Source organism: Synchiropus splendidus, chromosome 17 (assembly GCF_027744825.2).
Source record: "Synchiropus splendidus isolate RoL2022-P1 chromosome 17, RoL_Sspl_1.0, whole genome shotgun sequence".
NCBI lineage: Eukaryota > Metazoa > Chordata > Actinopteri > Syngnathiformes > Callionymidae > Synchiropus > Synchiropus splendidus.
Genome location: NC_071350.1, coordinates 6,271,383 through 6,292,089, shown reverse-complemented (window position 1 = coordinate 6,292,089; position 20,707 = coordinate 6,271,383). Strand labels below are relative to the sequence as shown.

At 45.8% G+C, this 20,707-nt stretch overlaps 3 protein-coding genes and 1 long non-coding RNA gene across 11 annotated transcripts; all 4 read left to right on the top strand.

Annotated features, from left to right (window-relative positions):
- The first annotated feature begins 1,983 nt into the window (after positions 1-1,983).
- Positions 1,984-3,637, top strand: LOC128748818 (uncharacterized). Of its 2 annotated transcripts, XR_008412848.1 has the most exons (4): positions 1,984-2,033; positions 2,188-2,513; positions 3,288-3,390; positions 3,485-3,637. It is a non-coding gene; the product is annotated as an uncharacterized LOC128748818 (long non-coding RNA). The 2 variants fall into 2 exon arrangements; XR_008412847.1 differs by having other exon boundaries at positions 2,188-3,390.
- A 447-nt stretch (positions 3,638-4,084) lies between these two features.
- Positions 4,085-7,794, top strand: LOC128748823 (uncharacterized). Of its 4 annotated transcripts, XM_053847825.1 has the most exons (6): positions 4,085-4,209; positions 5,412-5,892; positions 6,137-6,190; positions 6,345-6,670; positions 7,445-7,547; positions 7,642-7,794. In XM_053847825.1, exons 1-4 carry the CDS (start codon positions 4,097-4,099, stop codon positions 6,387-6,389), a joined length of 693 nt encoding a protein of 230 aa, XP_053703800.1. In that variant the 5' UTR covers positions 4,085-4,096; the 3' UTR covers positions 6,390-6,670; positions 7,445-7,547; positions 7,642-7,794. The 4 variants fall into 4 exon arrangements, with proteins under 4 accessions (XP_053703800.1, XP_053703799.1, XP_053703801.1 ...); XM_053847824.1 differs by having other exon boundaries at positions 6,345-7,547; XM_053847826.1 differs by having other exon boundaries at positions 6,345-7,547; positions 7,639-7,794.
- A 447-nt stretch (positions 7,795-8,241) lies between these two features.
- On the top strand, positions 8,242-11,808 carry LOC128748868 (uncharacterized). Of its 4 annotated transcripts, none has more exons than XM_053847909.1 (6): positions 8,242-8,366; positions 9,569-10,049; positions 10,294-10,347; positions 10,491-10,744; positions 11,498-11,600; positions 11,695-11,808. In XM_053847909.1, the coding sequence occupies exons 1-4, from the start codon at positions 8,254-8,256 to the stop codon at positions 10,533-10,535; spliced, it is 693 nt and encodes a 230-aa protein (XP_053703884.1). In that variant the 5' UTR covers positions 8,242-8,253; the 3' UTR covers positions 10,536-10,744; positions 11,498-11,600; positions 11,695-11,808. The 4 variants fall into 4 exon arrangements, 3 of the variants coding, with proteins under 3 accessions (XP_053703884.1, XP_053703885.1, XP_053703886.1); XM_053847911.1 differs by lacking the exon at positions 8,242-8,366 and adding an exon at positions 8,497-8,625; XR_008412854.1 differs by lacking the exons at positions 8,242-8,366; positions 11,498-11,600; positions 11,695-11,808 and adding an exon at positions 8,497-8,625 and having other exon boundaries at positions 9,569-9,698; positions 9,814-10,049; positions 10,491-10,822.
- A 741-nt stretch (positions 11,809-12,549) lies between these two features.
- LOC128748842 (uncharacterized) lies at positions 12,550-15,951 on the top strand. The gene is made up of 6 exons (XM_053847855.1): positions 12,550-12,678; positions 13,615-14,095; positions 14,340-14,393; positions 14,548-14,873; positions 15,641-15,743; positions 15,838-15,951. The coding sequence occupies exons 1-4, from the start codon at positions 12,587-12,589 to the stop codon at positions 14,590-14,592; spliced, it is 672 nt and encodes a 223-aa protein (XP_053703830.1). The 5' UTR covers positions 12,550-12,586; the 3' UTR covers positions 14,593-14,873; positions 15,641-15,743; positions 15,838-15,951.
- The last annotated feature ends 4,756 nt before the right edge of the window (positions 15,952-20,707 follow it).

Here is a 20,707-nt window from a genome sequence, read left to right as displayed (position 1 = left end):
TAGGCCGGAAGTCACAATGGCTCACGAATGTATCAGTCAGTCGTCTGAAGAGGTGAGTTTCCATCCTTTAGTTGGCGCCATCTAGTGGACAAATAATTGCCCGCACCTGTTTCACGTGATGCCGCACCTGCAACTCCAGCGATCGATTAGAGCGCATGCGTGAACATGTGATGAGTTGGCTACGGTTATTTAATTTGAAATTTTAAATCAGTTGGAGTGATGAGAACGAGAGCTAGAGCACAACCCGGAGCGCAGAACAAGAGTTTTCAAGACCAAAGCGATTTAAAGACTCACACATTTCACCAGACCTGGTGAGTAGTCTTTATTTCAACAACTCCATCCACTTTTGATGACTTTTACCAGGGGATTTTGAGCGGTTAATTCACTTCACTTCGACAACCATTGACACAGAACGAAACGTCCGATACGATTCCTCCAAAACTGCTTCATGACAAAGGATTCGATGAGATTTTTGTGGATGTTTGGAAAATATTGGTGAATGTTTCGATCGAAGTGACTCAGAAATACAATTCAGTTGTGAGCCGTTACACTAACTCCGTCACTGCAATTTCGATTTGAATTTTGACGGTAACTTTGCAACAAAACGGCCTCTAGATTTAGAATTGTGCTGTGTTTTTTTTAATTCGAAATTGAACTGTGAACGTGTTTCACAATTTAACATGCGACGCGTGACTTCTCCTTGATGCAAAACAATCAAACATCATGTAGTTGAGGCCGCCTGAGTGAGTTGGTCGGTGAGCATCAGCGGAAAGTTCCAACAAAGTTCCAGGTGCGGACTTGATGGAGTCAGTGTCCACTGGTCGATGGCACCTGCACATGAACAACGGCTCAAGTTCGGCTCAGCTTAGACCCTGTTACACAAGGTTTCAAACTATGCTGGACCGGCGAGAGCAAATGTTTTGGAAAATATTCTCAGGTATATAATAATAATTGTGATTATTCTGTTAGATTCATAAACGTTTGTCGTAAACGAGCAGCTCAGTTTTGGCCACAGACGTTAGATATCCTTCCGCCGCAGGTCGTGCACGCTGTATCACTGCGCTGTGCCAAGGGCACGCGCGCTGCACAAAATGGCTTTCATGAGTTGACTGCAAACGTCTGACAACAGCAGCGCCATGTTGCCTTCTTGCTTCAGAGTGAAAAACTTCTTCAAAATGTGTCTTATATCATTTGTGTATGACGTGAAACATTCCTGAACACTCATTCTCACGGTTATTTATGTGCAACCTCCAGCTTGAAGAGAAAGGGGACAGGAATGGAGGACATTGGAGACTTGGACTTGGTGCAGCTGGTTGATGGCCTGGATCCTGAGGAGCTCATTTCACAGCTGGAGGAAATGTGGGATGAAGAACCATTTCCAGAGGTGGAGTTTGAGGAGCCTGACCTGGAAGTGGTCTCACCTCTGAGCCTTCCATCACCACCTCCGGCAGAAAGAGCAACATCAGTGCTCCCTTCACCATCTCCATCCCTTCCTTCAGCATCTCCAACCTTGCCAGTGATGTTGACCCCTGCACTGGCTCCAGCTGCCCATCTGACAGTGCTACCGTCACCATCTCCTGCACGGCCTCCCTCCCACCATCAGCCCTACGCTGCTTTCTCCAGCAACCACTGCTGCGTGAGCCACAATGCTCAGTGGAGCCCTTGCTTCTACTTTGGCCCCATGCCCTACTATTCTGCAGCACACTGGCCGCCGCAGCTCTACATCCCAAACGTGGTACGTGAATTCCTTCACGATTGAAGTGAAAATGATGGTCATTTTCAGTGTTTGTTGTGAAAAACAGTGAAACTAGACACTCAGGAAAGCATTGTTTTATTTGTATGTTATTTAACATTGCCTTGAAGAAGAGCTTCAGCAAGCTTATTTGTTTATTGGGATGAAATCAATTTCTTTTATTTCAGTTCATGTGATCAGTGTGTCCTGATGATGGACTTGTTATTGAAGATGTGTGTTTCTGCAGACCTTGAACCACCACGGCCATCAGACGACCCTTGTGCAACCTGTGGGATATTTTGTGAGTAACAACTCTCTCTCAGACTTTTTACTCTTCATTCATTTCAGACACATATGTTTCTGTGCGCATCATGAGTCACATTTTTATGTTTCACTTTTATTTAATCCAGTCACGCTCTACTGCAAAGCTATGAAAGACAACTTTTATTTTGAAGGTGCCAGTAAACCTGCTGCCCCAGTGTCACAACCTCTTTCGCTGACGTCACCGCCACAGCCTGCACCTCCTGCACTTGAACTGCACAGCCAGCTTCCACCACTGGACTCCTGGACCTCACCAGCCACTCGTCTGGGATCTCCACCACAGCACTAGAAGCAGACTCTTGCTTTTCTGCACAATTAAATATCCAAATCCGGATTTCCAGTCTGCGTTTGAGTCCCCTGCTTCAACCACGTCACACCCAGTTGATAGGGAGCCAGAGCTTCGTGCCAACTGGATGTCTGTGCTGCTGAGAAGAAGATGGGCGGCTGGAGACATGCTGAGGTCAGAGTCAGTGGACGTCCACCTTGTATGCTTAGTTGTATGTTGTATGTTTAGCTCTGGGAGAAAAGCATGTCATCTACCTCCCAAAACACTGTGTATTAGGGCCTCGAGCTGAACTCTGTGTCTGGCAGCTGCATCATCCGTGGTTCCACTAGGTCTGCTGAAGATGAGACCGATGCAACGCTGGTTTATAAATCAGTGCGTCAATCCCAAAAGGGAGCTCTCCAGGGTTCTGACAATTTCAGCACCATGCCTCCAGACTCTGTGTTTTTGGCTCATCTCAGAGTAGGTGTACGGACCGGCCCGGTTACACTCCGGACAGTAATAAAGACAGACGCCTCCCTGTACGCTTGGGGGGCAGTCTGCGAGGGCCGGTCAGTCCGAGGCAGATGGAGAGGGTCCGAAACTCGTCACATCAATGTTCTACAGCTGGAAGCCGTGTGGCTTGCGCTGAAACATCATGCTCTGATTCGATCAGAACAGCGTTTGCTTATATCAATCGTCAGGGCGGAGTGCGGTCTCAGAGCATGCACCAGGTAGCAAAGAAAATATAGTCGGTTGTGTTCACTGTCGCCCATCACATTCAGGGCAGTTGGAACTTGGAAACCGACCTTCTTTCAAGGGGGGAACCTCAGGATGCAGACTTTTTACTCTTCATTTATTTCAGACGTGGATGTTTCTGTGCGCATCATGAGTCACATTTTTATGTTTCGCTTTAATTTAATCCAGTCATGCTCAACTGCAAAGCTTTTATTGTCAACTTTTATTTTGAAGGAGCCAGTAAACCTGCAGCCCCAGTTGATAGGGAGCCAGAGCTTCGTGCCAACAGGAGGTCTGTTCTGCTGAGACGAAGATGGGCGGCTGGAGACATGCTGAGGTCAGAGTCAGTGGACTTCCACCTTGTATGTTTAGCGCTGGATTTTCTTCCGTTATTGATGAGGTTGCTGTCTTGTATGTTTTCTGTCCAGCAGAAAGGTGCCAGCGGGCCGAGAAGATGCAGCAGAAAAGGGATCAGGACGCAGGAAGATCTTCAGCTGCCTATTCTTCATCAACAGCATTATCATGAGGAATGATGTAAATGTGAGAGATGTAAATATTTGATCCAGTGGGATCTTTTTTTAGAACTTTATAAGCACTTTATATGATTTGTATTTCCACGATTTTGATTTGTACCATGCTGTTCAATAAAACTTGCTATAGTCATAACTTGCTGTCTGACTTTTCAAGACTATTCTTCCCTCAATGGGGACATTTTGCTTCTCAGTGGGATAATAACATGAGCGGCATCAAAACAAACACAAAGCAACAACACAATCAACACTGTATAAACACAGACAAATAAACATCACAAAACCATGACAGTGAGTCCAGTCCACATCACAAAGTGATTTGACCAGGAAACAAAGGAAAAATCAAATGGTAACTTCCAACAGTGTTGACATGACTGGCACATCATGACTTACAGTCCCTCTAAAGGTAAACTAGTGCAGGGAAGGACGCAACCACAGAAGGAATTGTCATGACCCTTGTGTACAGTCATCTCTTTTCTACAGAAGAAAATGCGTCACGTGCAACATTTCCACATGAAAAGGTTCAAGTGTCAGGAGCATCGCAGACCGGCGGTTCCTCAAAAAGTGTATATATTAGGCCGGAAGTCACAATGGCTCACGAATGTATCATTCAGTCGTCTGAAGAGGTGAGTTTCCATCCTTTAGTTGGCGCCATCTAGTGGACAAATAATTGCCCGCACCTGTTTCACGTGATGCCGCACCTGCAACTCCAGCGATCGATTAGAGCGCATGCGTGAACATGTGATGAGTTGGCTACGGTTATTTAATTTGAAATTTTAAATCAGTTGGAGTGATGAGAACGAGAGCTAGAGCACAACCCGGAGCGCAGAACAAGAGTTTTCAAGACCAAAGCGATTTAAAGACTCACACATTTCACCAGACCTGGTGAGTAGTCTTTATTTCAACAACTCCATCCACTTTTGATGACTTTTACCAGGGGATTTTGAGCGGTTAATTCACTTCACTTCGACAACCATTGACACAGAACGAAACGTCCGATACGATTCCTCCAAAACTGCTTCATGACAAAGGATTCGATGAGATTTTTGTGGATGTTTGGAAAATATTGGTGAATGTTTCGATCGAAGTGACTCAGAAATACAATTCAGTTGTGAGCCGTTACACTAACTCCGTCACTGCAATTTCGATTTGAATTTTGACGGTAACTTTGCAACAAAACGGCCTCTAGATTTAGAATTGTGCTGTGTTTTTTTTAATTCGAAATTGAACTGTGAACGTGTTTCACAATTTAACATGCGACGCGTGACTTCTCCTTGATGCAAAACAATCAAACATCATGTAGTTGAGGCCGCCTGAGTGAGTTGGTCGGTGAGCATCAGCGGAAAGTTCCAACAAAGTTCCAGGTGCGGACTTGATGGAGTCAGTGTCCACTGGTCGATGGCACCTGCACATGAACAACGGCTCAAGTTCGGCTCAGCTTAGACCCTGTTACACAAGGTTTCAAACTATGCTGGACCGGCGAGAGCAAATGTTTTGGAAAATATTCTCAGGTATATAATAATAATTGTGATTATTCTGTTAGATTCATAAACGTTTGTCGTAAACGAGCAGCTCAGTTTTGGCCACAGACGTTAGATATCCTTCCGCCGCAGGTCGTGCACGCTGTATCACTGCGCTGTGCCAAGGGCACGCGCGCTGCACAAAATGGCTTTCATGAGTTGACTGCAAACGTCTGACAACAGCAGCGCCATGTTGCCTTCTTGCTTCAGAGTGAAAAACTTCTTCAAAATGTGTCTTATATCATTTGTGTATGACGTGAAACATTCCTGAACACTCATTCTCACGGTTATTTATGTGCAACCTCCAGCTTGAAGAGAAAGGGGACAGGAATGGAGGACATTGGAGACTTGGACTTGGTGCAGCTGGTTGATGGCCTGGATCCTGAGGAGCTCATTTCACAGCTGGAGGAAATGTGGGATGAAGAACCATTTCCAGAGGTGGAGTTTGAGGAGCCTGACCTGGAAGTGGTCTCACCTCTGAGCCTTCCATCACCACCTCCGGCAGAAAGAGCAACATCAGTGCTCCCTTCACCATCTCCATCCCTTCCTTCAGCATCTCCAACCTTGCCAGTGATGTTGACCCCTGCACTGGCTCCAGCTGCCCATCTGACAGTGCTACCGTCACCATCTCCTGCACGGCCTCCCTCCCACCATCAGCCCTACGCTGCTTTCTCCAGCAACCACTGCTGCGTGAGCCACAATGCTCAGTGGAGCCCTTGCTTCTACTTTGGCCCCATGCCCTACTATTCTGCAGCACACTGGCCGGCGCAGCTCTACATCCCAAACGTGGTACGTGAATTCCTTCACGATTGAAGTGAAAATGATGGTCATTTTCAGTGTTTGTTGTGAAAAACAGTGAAACTAGACACTCAGGAAAGCATTGTTTTATTTGTATGTTATTTAACATTGCCTTGAAGAAGAGCTTCAGCAAGCTTATTTGTTTATTGGGATGAAATCAATTTCTTTTATTTCAGTTCATGTGATCAGTGTGTCCTGATGATGGACTTGTTATTGAAGATGTGTGTTTCTGCAGACCTTGAACCACCACGGCCATCAGACGACCCTTGTGCAACCTGTGGGATATTTTGTGAGTAACAACTCTCTCTCAGACTTTTTACTCTTCATTCATTTCAGACACATATGTTTCTGTGCGCATCATGAGTCACATTTTTATGTTTCACTTTTATTTAATCCAGTCACGCTCTACTGCAAAGCTATGAAAGACAACTTTTATTTTGAAGGTGCCAGTAAACCTGCTGCCCCAGTGTCACAACCTCTTTCGCTGACGTCACCGCCACAGCCTGCACCTCCTGCACTTGAACTGCACAGCCAGCTTCCACCACTGGACTCCTGGACCTCACCAGCCACTCGTCTGGGATCTCCACCACAGCACTAGAAGCAGACTCTTGCTTTTCTGCACAATTAAATATCCAAATCCGGATTTCCAGTCTGCGTTTGAGTCCCCTGCTTCAACCACGTCACACCCAGTTGATAGGGAGCCAGAGCTTCGTGCCAACTGGATGTCTGTGCTGCTGAGAAGAAGATGGGCGGCTGGAGACATGCTGAGGTCAGAGTCAGTGGACGTCCACCTTGTATGCTTAGTTGTATGTTGTATGTTTAGCTCTGGGAGAAAAGCATGTCATCTACCTCCCAAAACACTGTGTATTAGGGCCTCGAGCTGAACTCTGTGTCTGGCAGCTGCATCATCCGTGGTTCCACTAGGTCTGCTGAAGATGAGACCGATGCAACGCTGGTTTATAAATCAGTGCGTCAATCCCAAAAGGGAGCTCTCCAGGGTTCTGACAATTTCAGCACCATGCCTCCAGACTCTGTGTTTTTGGCTCATCTCAGAGTAGGTGTACGGACCGGCCCGGTTACACTCCGGACAGTAATAAAGACAGACGCCTCCCTGTACGCTTGGGGGGCAGTCTGCGAGGGCCGGTCAGTCCGAGGCAGATGGAGAGGGTCCGAAACTCGTCACATCAATGTTCTACAGCTGGAAGCCGTGTGGCTTGCGCTGAAACATCATGCTCTGATTCGATCAGAACAGCGTTTGCTTATATCAATCGTCAGGGCGGAGTGCGGTCTCAGAGCATGCACCAGGTAGCAAAGAAAATATAGTCGGTTGTGTTCACTGTCGCCCATCACATTCAGGGCAGTTGGAACTTGGAAACCGACCTTCTTTCAAGGGGGGAACCTCAGGATGCAGACTTTTTACTCTTCATTTATTTCAGACGTGGATGTTTCTGTGCGCATCATGAGTCACATTTTTATGTTTCGCTTTAATTTAATCCAGTCATGCTCAACTGCAAAGCTTTTATTGTCAACTTTTATTTTGAAGGAGCCAGTAAACCTGCAGCCCCAGTTGATAGGGAGCCAGAGCTTCGTGCCAACAGGAGGTCTGTTCTGCTGAGACGAAGATGGGCGGCTGGAGACATGCTGAGGTCAGAGTCAGTGGACGTCCACCTTGTATGTTTAGCGCTGGATTTTCTTCCGTTATTGATGAGGTTGCTGTCTTGTATGTTTTCTGTCCAGCAGAAAGGTGCCAGCGGGCCGAGAAGATGCAGCAGAAAAGGGATCAGGACGCAGGAAGATCTTCAGCTGCCTATTCTTCATCAACAGCATTATCATGAGGAATGATGTAAATGTGAGAGATGTAAATATTTGATCCAGTGGGATCTTTTTTTAGAACTTTATAAGCACTTTATATGATTTGTATTTCCACGATTTTGATTTGTACCATGCTGTTCAATAAAACTTGCTATAGTCATAACTTGCTGTCTGACTTTTCAAGACTATTCTTCCCTCAATGGGGACATTTTGCTTCTCAGTGGGATAATAACATGAGCGGCATCAAAACAAACACAAAGCAACAACACAATCAACACTGTATAAACACAGACAAATAAACATCACAAAACCATGACAGTGAGTCCAGTCCACATCACAAAGTGATTTGACCAGGAAACAAAGGAAAAATCAAATGGTAACTTCCAACAGTGTTGACATGACTGGCACATCATGACTTACAGTCCCTCTAAAGGTAAACTAGTGCAGGGAAGGACGCAACCACAGAAGGAATTGTCATGACCCTTGTGTACAGTCATCTCTTTTCTACAGAAGAAAATGCGTCACGTGCAACATTTCCACATGAAAAGGTTCAAGTGTCAGGAGCATCGCAGACCGGCGGTTCCTCAAAAAGTGTATATATTAGGCCGGAAGTCACAATGGCTCACGAATGTATCATTCAGTCGTCTGAAGAGGTGAGTTTCCATCCTTTAGTTGGCGCCATCTAGTGGACAAATAATTGCCCGCACCTGTTTCACGTGATGCCGCACCTGCAACTCCAGCGATCGATTAGAGCGCATGCGTGAACATGTGATGAGTTGGCTACGGTTATTTAATTTGAAATTTTAAATCAGTTGGAGTGATGAGAACGAGAGCTAGAGCACAACCCGGAGCGCAGAACAAGAGTTTTCAAGACCAAAGCGATTTAAAGACTCACACATTTCACCAGACCTGGTGAGTAGTCTTTATTTCAACAACTCCATCCACTTTTGATGACTTTTACCAGGGGATTTTGAGCGGTTCGTTCACTTCACTTCGACAACCATTGACACAGAACGAAACGTCCGATACGATTCCTCCAAAACTGCTTCATGACAAAGGATTCGATGAGATTTTTGTGGATGTTTGGAAAATATTGGTGAATGTTTCGATCGAAGTGACTCAGAAATACAATTCAGTTGTGAGCCGTTACACTAACTCCGTCACTGCAATTTCGATTTGAATTTTGACGGTAACTTTGCAACAAAACGGCCTCTAGATTTAGAATTGTGCTGTGTTTTTTTTAATTCGAAATTGAACTGTGAACTTGTTTCACAATTTAACATGCGACGCGTGACTTCTCCTTGATGCAAAACAATCAAACATCATGTAGTTGAGGCCGCCTGAGTGAGTTGGTCGGTGAGCATCAGCGGAAAGTTCCAACAAAGTTCCAGGTGCGGACTTGATGGAGTCAGTGTCCACTGGTCGATGGCACCTGCACATGAACAACGGCTCAAGTTCGGCTCAGCTTAGTCCCTGTTACACAAGGTTTCAAACTATGCTGGACCGGCGAGAGCAAATGTTTTGGAAAATATTCTCAGGTATATAATAATAATTGTGATTATTCTGTTAGATTCATAAACGTTTGTCGTAAACGAGCAGCTCAGTTTTGGCCACAGACGTTAGATATCCTTCCGCCGCAGGTCGTGCACGCTGTATCACTGCGCTGTGCCAAGGGCACGCGCGCTGCACAAAATGGCTTTCATGAGTTGACTGCAAACGTCTGACAACAGCAGCGCCATGTTGCCTTCTTGCTTCAGAGTGAAAAACTTCTTCAAAATGTGTCTTATATCATTTGTGTATGACGTGAAACATTCCTGAACACTCATTCTCACGGTTATTTATGTGCAACCTCCAGCTTGAAGAGAAAGGGGACAGGAATGGAGGACATTGGAGACTTGGACTTGGTGCAGCTGGTTGATGGCCTGGATCCTGAGGAGCTCATTTCACAGCTGGAGGAAATGTGGGATGAAGAACCATTTCCAGAGGTGGAGTTTGAGGAGCCTGACCTGGAAGTGGTCTCACCTCTGAGCCTTCCATCACCACCTCCGGCAGAAAGAGCAACATCAGTGCTCCCTTCACCATCTCCATCCCTTCCTTCAGCATCTCCAACCTTGCCAGTGATGTTGACCCCTGCACTGGCTCCAGCTGCCCATCTGACAGTGCTACCGTCACCATCTCCTGCACGGCCTCCCTCCCACCATCAGCCCGACGCTGCTTTCTCCAGCAACCACTGCTGCGTGAGCCACAATGCTCAGTGGAGCCCTTGCTTCTACTTTGGCCCCATGCCCTACTATTCTGCAGCACAGTGGCCGCCGCAGCTCTACATCCCAAACGTGGTACGTGAATTCCTTCACGATTGAAGTGAAAATGATGGTCATTTTCAGTGTTTGTTGTGAAAAACAGTGAAACTAGACACTCAGGAAAGCATTGTTTTATTTGTATGTTATTTAACATTGCCTTGAAGAAGAGCTTCAGCAAGCTTATTTGTTTATTGGGATGAAATCAATTTCTTTTATTTCAGTTCATGTGATCAGTGTGTCCTGATGATGGACTTGTTATTGAAGATGTGTGTTTCTGCAGACCTTGAACCACCACGGCCATCAGACGACCCTTGTGCAACCTGTGGGATATTTTGTGAGTAACAACTCTCTCTCAGACTTTTTTACTCTTCATTCATTTCAGACACAAATGTTTCTGTGCGCATCATGAGTCACATTTTTATGTTTTCACTTTTATTTAATCCAGTAAAGCTTTGATTGTCAACTTTTATTTTGAAGGTGCCAGTAAACCTGCTGCCCCAGTGTCACAACCTCTTTCGCTGACGTCACCGCCACAGCCTGCACCTCCTGCACTTGAACTGCACAGCCAGCTTCGACCACTGGACTCCTGGACCTCACCAGCCACTCGTCTGGGATCTCCACCACAGCACTGCTTCAACCACGTCACACCCAGTTGATAGGGAGCCAGAGCTTCGTGCCAACTGGATGTCTGTGCTGCTGAGAAGAAGATGGGCGGCTGGAGACATGCTGAGGTCAGAGTCAGTGGACGTCCACCTTGTATGCTCAGTTGTATGTTGTATGTTTAGCTCTGGGAGAAAAGCATGTCATCTACCTCCCAAAACACTGTGTATTTGGGCCTCGAGCTGAACTCTGTGTCTGGCAGCTGCATCATCCGTGGTTCCACTAGGTCTGCTGAAGATGAGACCGATGCAACGCTGGTTTATAAATCAGCACGTCGATCCCAAAAGGGAGCTCTCCAGGGTTCTGACAAGTTCAGCACCATGCCTCCAGACTCTGTGTTTTTGGCTCATCTCTGAGTAGGTGTACGGTCGGGCCCGGTTACACTCCGGACAGTCATAAAGACAGACGCCTCCCTGTACGCTTGGGGGGCAGTCTGCGAGGGCCGGTCAGTCCGAGGCAGATGGAGAGGTGTTCGAGAGCTGGAAGCCGTGTGGCTTGCGCTGAAACATCATGCTCTGATTCGATCAGAACAGCGTTTGCTTATATCAATCGTCAGGGCGGAGTGCGGTCTCAGAGCATGCACCAGGTAGCAAAGAAAATATAGTCGGTTGCGTTCACTGTCGCCCATCACATTCAGGGCAGTTGGAACTTGGCAACCGACCTTCTTTCAACGGGGGAACCTCAGGATGCAGACTTTTTACTCTTCATTTATTTCAGACGTGGATGTTTCTGTGCGCATCATGAGTCACATTTTTATGTTTCACTTTAATTTAATCCAGTCATGCTCAACTGCAAAGCTTTTATTGTCAACTTTTATTTTGAAGGAGCCAGTAAACCTGCAGCCCCAGTTGATAGGGAGCCAGAGCTTCGTGCCAACAGGAGGTCTGTTCTGCTGAGACGAAGATGGGCGGCTGGAGACATGCTGAGGTCAGAGTCAGTGGACTTCCACCTTGGATGTTTAGTGCTGGATTTTCTTCCGTTATTGATGAGGTTGCTGTCTTGTATGTTTTCTGTCCAGCAGAAAGGTGCCAGCGGGCCGAGAAGATGCAGCAGAAAAGGGATCAGGACGCAGGAAGATCTTCAGCCGCCTATTCTTCATCAACAGCATTATCATGAGGAATGATGTAAATGTGAGAGATGTAAATATTTGATCCAGTGGGATCTTTTTTTAGAACTTTATAAGCACTTTATATGATTTGTATTTCCACGATTTTGATTTGTACCATGCTGTTCAATAAAACTTGCTATAGTCATAACTTGCTGTCTGACTTTTCAAGACTATTCTTCCCTCAATGGGGACATTTTGCTTCTCAGTGGGATAATAACATGAGCGGCATCAAAACAAACACAAAGCAACAACACAATCAACACTGTATAAACACAGACAAATAAACATAACAAAACCATGACAGTGAGTCCAGTCCACATCACAAAGTGATTTGACCAGGAAACAAAGGAAAAATCAAATGGTAACTTCCAACAGTGTTGACATGACTGGCACATCATGACTTACAGTCCCTCTAAAGGTAAACTAGTGCAGGGAAGGACGCAACCACAGAAGGAATTGTCATGACCCTTGTGTACAGTCATCTCTTTTCTACAGAAGAAATTGCGTCACGTGCAACATTTCCACATGAAAAGGTTCAAGTGTCAGGAGCATCGCAGACCGGCGGTTCCTCAAAAAGTGTATATATTAGGCCGGAAGTCACAATGGCTCACGAATGTATCATTCAGTCGTCTGAAGAGGTGAGTTTCCATCCTTTAGTTGGCGCCATCTAGTGGACAAATAATTGCCCGCACCTGTTTCACGTGATGCCGCACCTGCAACTCCAGCGATCGATTAGAGCGCATGCGTGAACATGTGATGAGTTGGCTACGGTTATTTAATTTGAAATTTTAAATCAGTTGGAGTGATGAGAACGAGAGCTAGAGCACAACCCGGAGCGCAGAACAAGAGTTTTCAAGACCAAAGCGATTTAAAGACTCACACATTTCACCAGACCTGGTGAGTAGTCTTTATTTCAACAACTCCATCCACTTTTGATGACTTTTACCACGGGATTTTGAGCGGTTAGTTCACTTCACTTCGACAACCATTGACACAGAACGAAACGTCCGATACGATTCCTCCAAAACTGCTTCATGACAAAGGATTCGATGAGATTTTTGTGGATGTGCGGAAAATATTGGTGAATGTTTCGATCGAAGTGACTCAGAAATACAATTCAGTTGTGAGCCGTTACACTAACTCCGTCACTGCAATTTCGATTTGAATTTTGACGGTAACTTTGCAACAAAACGGCCTCTAGATTTAGAATTGTGCTGTGTTTTTTTTTATTCGAAATTGAACGTGTTTCACAATTTAACATGCGACGCGTGACTTCTCCTTGATGCAAAACAATCAAACATCATGTAGTTGAGGCCGCCTGAGTGAGTTGGTCGGTGAGCATCAGCGGAAAGTTCCAACAAAGTTCCAGGTGCGGACTTGATGGAGTCAGTGTCCACTGGTCGATGGCACCTGCACATGAACAACGGCTCAAGTTCGGCTCAGCTTAGTCCCTGTTACACAAGGTTTCAAACTATGCTGGACCGGCGAGAGCAAATGTTTTGGAAAATATTCTCAGGTATATAATAATAATTGTGATTATTCTGTTAGATTCATAAACGTTTGTCGTAAACGAGCAGCTCAGTTTTGGCCACAGACGTTAGATATCCTTCCGCCGCAGGTCGTGGACGCTGTATCACTGCGCTGTGCCAAGGGCACGCGCGCTGCACAAAATGGCTTTCATGAGTTGACTGCAAACGTCTGACAACAGCAGCGCCATGTTGCCTTCTTGCTTCAGAGTGAAAAACTTCTTCAAAATGTGTCTTATATCATTTGTGTATGACGTGAAACATTCCTGAACACTCATTCTCACGGTTATTTATGTGCAACCTCCAGCTTGAAGAGAAAGGGGACAGGAATGGAGGACATTGGAGACTTGGACTTGGTGCAGCTGGTTGATGGCCTGGATCCTGAGGAGCTCATTTCACAGCTGGAGGAAATGTGGGATGAAGAACCATTTCCAGAGGTGAAGTTTGAGGAGCCTGACCTGGAAGTGGTCTCACCTCTGAGCCTTCCATCACCACCTCCGGCAGAAAGAGCAACATCAGTGCTCCCTTCACCATCTCCATCCCTTCCTTCAGCATCTCCAACCTTGCCAGTGATGTTGACCCCTGCACTGGCTCCAGCTGCCCATCTGACAGTGCTACCGTCACCATCTCCTGCACGGCCTCCCTCCCACCATCAGCCCGACGCTGCTTTCTCCAGCAACCACTGCTGCGTGAGCCACAATGCTCAGTGGAGCCCTTGCTTCTACTTTGGCCCCATGCCCTACTATTCTGCAGCACAGTGGCCGCCGCAGCTCTACATCCCAAACGTGGTACGTGAATTCCTTCACGATTGAAGTGAAAATGATGGTCATTTTCAGTGTTTGTTGTGAAAAACAGTGAAACTAGACACTCAGGAAAGCATTGTTTTATTTGTATGTTATTTAACATTGCCTTGAAGAAGAGCTTCAGCAAGCTTATTTGTTTATTGGGATGAAATCAATTTCTTTTATTTCAGTTCATGTGATCAGTGTGTCCTGATGATGGACTTGTTATTGAAGATGTGTGTTTCTGCAGACCTTGAACCACCACGGCCATCAGACGACCCTTGTGCAACCTGTGGGATATTTTGTGAGTAACAACTCTCTCTCAGACTTTTTACTCTTCATTCATTTCAGACACAAATGTTTCTGTGCGCATCATGAGTCACATTTTTATGTTTCACTTTTATTTAATCCAGTCACGCTCTACTGCAAAGCTATGAAAGACAACTTTTATTTTGAAGGTGCCAGTAAACCTGCTGCCCCAGTGTCACAACCTCTTTCGCTGACGTCACCGCCACAGCCTGCACCTCCTGCACTTGAACTGCACAGCCAGCTTCCACCACTGGACTCCTGGACCTCACCAGCCACTCGTCTGGGATCTCCACCACAGCACTAGAAGCAGACTCTTGCTTTTCTGCATAATTAAATATCCAAATCCGGATTTCCAGTCTGCGTTTGAGTCCCCTGCTTCAACCACGTCACACCCAGTTGATAGGGAGCCAGAGCTTCGTGCCAACTGGATGTCTGTGCTGCTGAGAAGAAGATGGGCGGCTGGAGACATGCTGAGGTCAGAGTCAGTGGACGTCCACCTTGAATGCTTAGTTGTATGTTTAGCTCTGGGAGAAAAGCATGTCATCTACCTCCCAAAATACTGTGTATTTGGGCCTCGAGCTGAACTCTGTGTCTGGCAGCTGCATCATCCGTGGTTCCACTAGGTCTGCTGAAGATGAGACCGATGCAACGCTGGTTTATAAATCAGCGCGTCAATCCCAAAAGGGAGCTCTCCAGGGTTCTGACAATTTCAGCACCATGCCTCCAGACTCTGTGTTTTTGGCTCATCTCAGAGTAGGTGTACGGACGGGCCCGGTTACACTCCGGACAGTAATAAAGACAGACGCCTCCCTGTACGCTTGGGGGGCAGTCTGCGAGGGCCGGTCAGTCCGAGGCAGATGGAGAGGGTCCGAAACTCGTCACATCAATGTTCTAGAGCTGGAAGCCGTGTGGCTTGCGCTGAAACATCATGCTCTGATTCGATCAGAACAGCGCTTGCTTATATCAATCGTCAGGGCGGAGTGCGGTCTCAGAGCATGCACCAGGTAGCAAAGAAAATATAGTCGGTTGCGTTCACTGTCGCCCATCACATTCAGGGCAGTTGGAACTTGGCAACCGACCTTCTTTCAAGGGGGGAACCTCAGGATGCAGACTTTTTACTCTTCATTTATTTCAGACGTGGATGTTTCTGTGCGCATCATGAGTCACATTTTTATGTTTCGCTTTAATTTAGTCCAGTCATGCTCAACTGCAAAGCTTTTATTGTCAACTTTTATTTTGAAGGAGCCAGTAAACCTTCAGCCCCAGTTGATAGGGAGCAAGAGCTTCGTGCCAACAGGAGGTCTGTTCTGCTGAGACGAAGATGGGCGGCTGGAGACATGCTGAGGTCAGAGTCAGTGGACTTCCACCTTGTATGTTTAGCGCTGGATTTTCTTCCGTTATTGATGAGGTTGCTGTCTTGTATGTTTTCTGTCCAGCAGAAAGGTGCCAGCGGGCCGAGAAGATGCAGCAGAAAAGGGATCAGGACGCAGGAAGATCTTCAGCCGCCTATTCTTCATCAACAGCATTATCATGACAAATGATGTAAATGTGAGAGATGTAAATATTTGATCCAGTGGGATCTTTTTTTAGAACTTTATAAGCACTTTATATGATTTGTATTTCCACGATTTTGATTTGTACCATGCTGTTCAATAAAACTTGCTATAGTCATAACTTGCTGTCTGACTTTTCAAGACTATTCTTCCCTCAATGGGGACATTTTGCTTCTCAGTGGGATAATAACATGAGCGGCATCAAAACAAACACAAAGCAACAACACAATCAACACTGTATAAACACAGACAAATAAACATAACAAAACCATGACAGTGAGTCCAGTCCACATCACAAAGTGATTTGACCAGGAAACAAAGGAAAAATCAAATGATAACTTCCAACAGTGTTGACATGACTGGCACATCATGACTTACAGTCCCTCTAAAGGTAAACTAGTGCAGGGAAGGACGCAACCACAGAAGGAATTGTCATGACCCTTGTGTACAGTCATCTCTTTTCTACAGAAGAAAATGCGTCACGTGCAACATTTCCACATGAAAAGGTTCAAGTGTCAGGAGCATCGCAGTTCCTCAAAAAGTGTATATATTAGGCCGGAAGTCACAATGGCTCTGTCGTAGCGGTTGCACAAAACAATACTATAAGTTGTCTATAGAGGGAAGTAAAGGACAGATAAAGTAAACGGGGACAACGTGGCAATTGTGTTCTGGTGTGTTCGGCCTGCATGAGAGAGAGAACAATGCACGTGAGCCTGATCACAACCCTCTGTCTCATCATCTTTTTGTCGGTCAAGAAAGTTTCCATCGTTTTGTTGGCGCCATGTAGTGGACAACTAATTGCCCGCACCTGTTTTACGTGACATTGCACCTGCCGCTCCCGTGTTCGATTAGAGCGCATGCGTGAACGTGTGATGACAACGATCATTAAATTTAAATTTACATTTTAAATATTTTTTATTTAAACGGTTAATTACAATTTTCATACTTTATTCCCAGAGTAGATATGTTTGCTAATTTGTTTCTTTTTTTTTAAAATGACAGTCCATATTTGAATGCATCACCACGGCAACCATCCGGGTTCCTGGCTGGAAGCTGAAGAATATCAGTTGGAGTGATGAGAACGAGAGCTGGAGCACAACCTGGAGCGCAGAACAAGAGTTTTCAAGACCAAAGGGGATTTAAAGTACATTTAAAAGTAAAATAGGAACAACTCCATTGACTTTTTATTACTTTTACCAGGGAGTTTTTAGCGGCTAGTTAACTTTACTTCGACAACCGAAACCTAAAATACCATTCCTCCAAAACTGCTTCATGCCAAAGTATTTGATTACATAAAGTCTCAGTCAACTTTAGCTGTCACCTGCCCGGTTCGAACACATGGCCACAGTAGGTAAATCACCGGGGGTATGGTCACAATGTGAATTGTGAATTAAAGATGGCGGAGCTTTGTCACGAACGAGCTGTTAATGGCTCTTTATCTTTTCGAAGAAAAGGAAAAAGCAAGGTCTGTGGGTTCATAGTGTGCTCCGAAATCGCTTGCAGGTCGGCAAGTTTCACCCCCTCTTCCAGGAGCTTCTGCTGGAAGACCAGCGGTTGCAGTGGTACTTTGACGACCTGTTGGCCCAGATTGGTGTTCGGATTTCCCACCAGGACATCAACCACTGCCGCTCAATACCTGCAGCTGAACAGCTGCTCTATTAGATGTGTCCGAGTGATTAGCATGGAACTCAGAGGCCAGACAGGAGTCTGAAATGAGTGACAGGGAGATCCAGGAGCACTCCTCGGGACCGTATCCCTCCCAGTCTACTAAGTACTGGATCCCCCGGCCACAGCAGTGTTGTGTACGTACTCCACCCAAGGAAGGTGGGAAGACCAGGAGGTGGGATCAGCCACAACGCAGTGTAGATTCTAGGTCTTGGTTTGTCCTTTCAGTGAGACTATTAGACTGGGGGTGGTAGCCAGAAGTTAGGCTGAAAGCTGCCCCCAGAGTTCTCAGAAAAGCGCGTCAAACCTGGGATGAAAACTGCGGTCCCCTGTCAGAAACCACATCGACTGGGATGCTGTGCAGACGGAAACATGCAGGACCAACAGGTTGGCAGTCTCCAGCGCCGACGGGAGCTCTGGAAGATGGATGAAGTGTGCCATTTTTGAAAATCTGTCCTCCACCGTCATGATCGTGGTCTTCCCTTCCGAAGGAGGTAGACCTGTGATGAAGTCCACGGCCCAGACCACGGACCAGGGGTGACCAGGAAGCGGCAGCAGCTGGAGGAGACCAGCGGGAGGATGGTGCGACGACTTGGACATGTTGCAGGTCATGCATGACTTGCAGAACTCCTTAATGTCCCGGGTCACAGTCGTACGGACGGTGTGGTGGGAGAGAAAGAGCCTGATTGTGGCTAAAGGCCTCTCCCAGATCATGGTAGCATGAAGGAACCTGTGAGGAGGTCGAGAGGAGGTGGAAGAGGGGAACGCGAAGAGGGGAGATTAGTGGCAGAACGTAAGCAGTGGGAGTGACAGTAAGTGCTCCAGCCCGAAACCTTAGGCGAGCGTCAGGAGAATGGAGCAATGAGTGACTTGAGGGAGGGGGCTGCCATCAATCGCTGACAGGGATCGAGGAGTGTCCATTCTGACAAGAGAGAGTGGTAATGAGTTAGCGAAAGCAACGACTGTGAAATTGTCATCAGCCCCAGAATCTATAATTTGCGAGAATGTTGAGGGTTTACAAAGGACACAGGACTGCAAGAAAGTAACAATTTATTAGTTACAGTAATATAACAAAAGCACGGACAGGAACGATAACTGAAGACGTCACACCAAACGCGGAGTGAGGAAACACGAACAAGGGAAGGAAAAACCTGAAAACAAAAAAAAGGCTATTAATAACAAACCTGACAAAAGGGGGACAACGAAAGACGCACTCGGAATAAAGCTCATGAGGTGGATCAAAATCTCACATACACAAGGAGTAAACTTTAACGCGGGGAAACAGAAAAGTGAGAACACTCACACGCGCACAACAGCGGATCACCACAATTGAAAACAAAGGAACGCGGGAAACTAAGGAGGTGGCTGAGAAAGTCAAGCACACACGTAAACTTTTAGAAACAGGGCAACGAAAAGCGAGCGATTTACCATCTGGCCCCACAAGCTGGAACTCGGGTGAAGATATCCAGAAAGCTTGATGAGCAAACGAGCTCCAGCTGCGCGGCCATTAAGCTGGGGAAAACGATGGAAATGGAAACAAGCAGACGATAACAAAATAAAAGCATGAGGTAAAAAACACGGAACATGACAGAATGTCTCAACTCACTCATTCCAATTTCCCTCTCATGCAATACGTCACTCGGAGATCTGGTTTCTGACAGTTCAAAGCACCGCGGCTGGTCGCAGTTATTCAAAAAAATTGTGCTCGGACACAACATCTCCCCTGTTACCCAAAAAGATCCAGTCCGTTACAGTAATTACAAACAGACAACGTGAGCAGAAAAGATCAACGGTAAAGATGATTCACTGACCAGGTGACATGTGCAGCAAAATGTAACAGTTGAATACAATATGTGGCAGAATAAGAATTGTCTGAATTAGTTCAATCTCTTGTAAACAACTCCATGAGAAATAACTTCATTGCAAACCTAACTTGACCTTATTTGTACCACAAGGAACAAAGAGTTAGGCTGTGTTCCATTTCTCATTTCTTAGGACAAAAACACTCGTTTTTGACCCTAACACTGGGTTTTGCGCGCTCATGTGTAAGTGTAGTGTGTCCAAATACTCCTAAGACCGAGGGCACTCGCCGTTCACCACTTGAAATGATCCCTTCAAACCAAGGGGACACCGGAGTTGACTGGGGATGTTGATGTGGGAATATGAAGTGTGGATAGATTTCCCGGATACCAAAGTACTTTATTTAAACAGGGACATTTTAGTAAAGATGACTCCTCTTCCATTTGCTGACTTTCTCTCGTATCACATGTTAGTGGCGCTGTTTCCGACAACATGAACAATACAACATGTTTGAACAACAGTATGTTTTATTTGTTCTCAACAAACACCAGTGGAATAGCATCCAGGCTAACGTTAACATTGTCATACCTCTAACAGATATCACCGCAACATCGTTTCGGCGAAAATGCCTTTAAGTCTTTCAAGAACAAACTCTCAAGTCTGTTTATAGGAGATTAAAAAATACGAATGATCCTTTTAACTTTACCTTTAACAATTCCCCACTCCCATCCCTTAGGGATTGTAGGCAACCTCAAGTCACTTTAGTCTCAATAGTATTCATTATAAAGAGTTTCTCTTGACTCATTTAATTATTACACCATGACTAACTTAAGAAACGTCTCTGAGATTGTACAGGCCATGCAGGGTTTTGAAAAGGACCAGACCAAAGTTGCTGGCGATTATCCATTTCTTGCGATAAGCTAAGTTCTAAAGTCACAGAAAAAGATACAGTTCACTCAGACAGCCTTCCATGTATGTGTTACACATGCTATAATGACTGGAAACATCTTTTTGCATTCATTTTGGGCCCAACCTACAAGTAGCAATCATCGCGGAGGTGCATTCTCAGTTTTACCAAGACTGTATGTCACAGAAAAATAAAGATGGAAATACATCCAACCTGACGCCAAACCAAATCAAGACCAGGAAAAAGCTAGCGATGAGCGTAGTTATTTTAATCTTATTGCAAGAGTGAGTCCTCAAAATAGGATTGATATATCGACAAAATGACCATGACATCCTTCATCTAAGCCTACTGACAAGTCCAGTAACGTGGCATAGAACTCTAAAA

Excerpts from the sequence above, each read along its gene's own strand:
- LOC128748868 (XM_053847909.1), top strand. The coding sequence starts at position 8,254 with ATGAAAAGGTTCAAGTGTCAGGAGCATCGCAGACCGGCGGTTCCTCAA. Across the intron at positions 8,367-9,568 it reads TCATTCAGTCGTCTGAAGAG|CTTGAAGAGAAAGGGGACAG; the intron begins GTGAGTTTCCAT and ends TGCAACCTCCAG. Across the intron at positions 10,348-10,490 it reads TGCAACCTGTGGGATATTTT|GTGCCAGTAAACCTGCTGCC; the intron begins GTGAGTAACAAC and ends TTTATTTTGAAG.
- LOC128748823 (XM_053847825.1), top strand. The coding sequence starts at position 4,097 with ATGAAAAGGTTCAAGTGTCAGGAGCATCGCAGACCGGCGGTTCCTCAA. Across the intron at positions 5,893-6,136 it reads AGCTCTACATCCCAAACGTG|ACCTTGAACCACCACGGCCA; the intron begins GTACGTGAATTC and ends GTGTTTCTGCAG. Across the intron at positions 6,191-6,344 it reads TGCAACCTGTGGGATATTTT|GTGCCAGTAAACCTGCTGCC; the intron begins GTGAGTAACAAC and ends TTTATTTTGAAG.
- LOC128748842 (XM_053847855.1), top strand. The coding sequence starts at position 12,587 with ATGAGAACGAGAGCTAGAGCACAACCCGGAGCGCAGAACAAGAGTTTT. Across the intron at positions 12,679-13,614 it reads CACACATTTCACCAGACCTG|CTTGAAGAGAAAGGGGACAG; the intron begins GTGAGTAGTCTT and ends TGCAACCTCCAG. Across the intron at positions 14,394-14,547 it reads TGCAACCTGTGGGATATTTT|GTGCCAGTAAACCTGCTGCC; the intron begins GTGAGTAACAAC and ends TTTATTTTGAAG.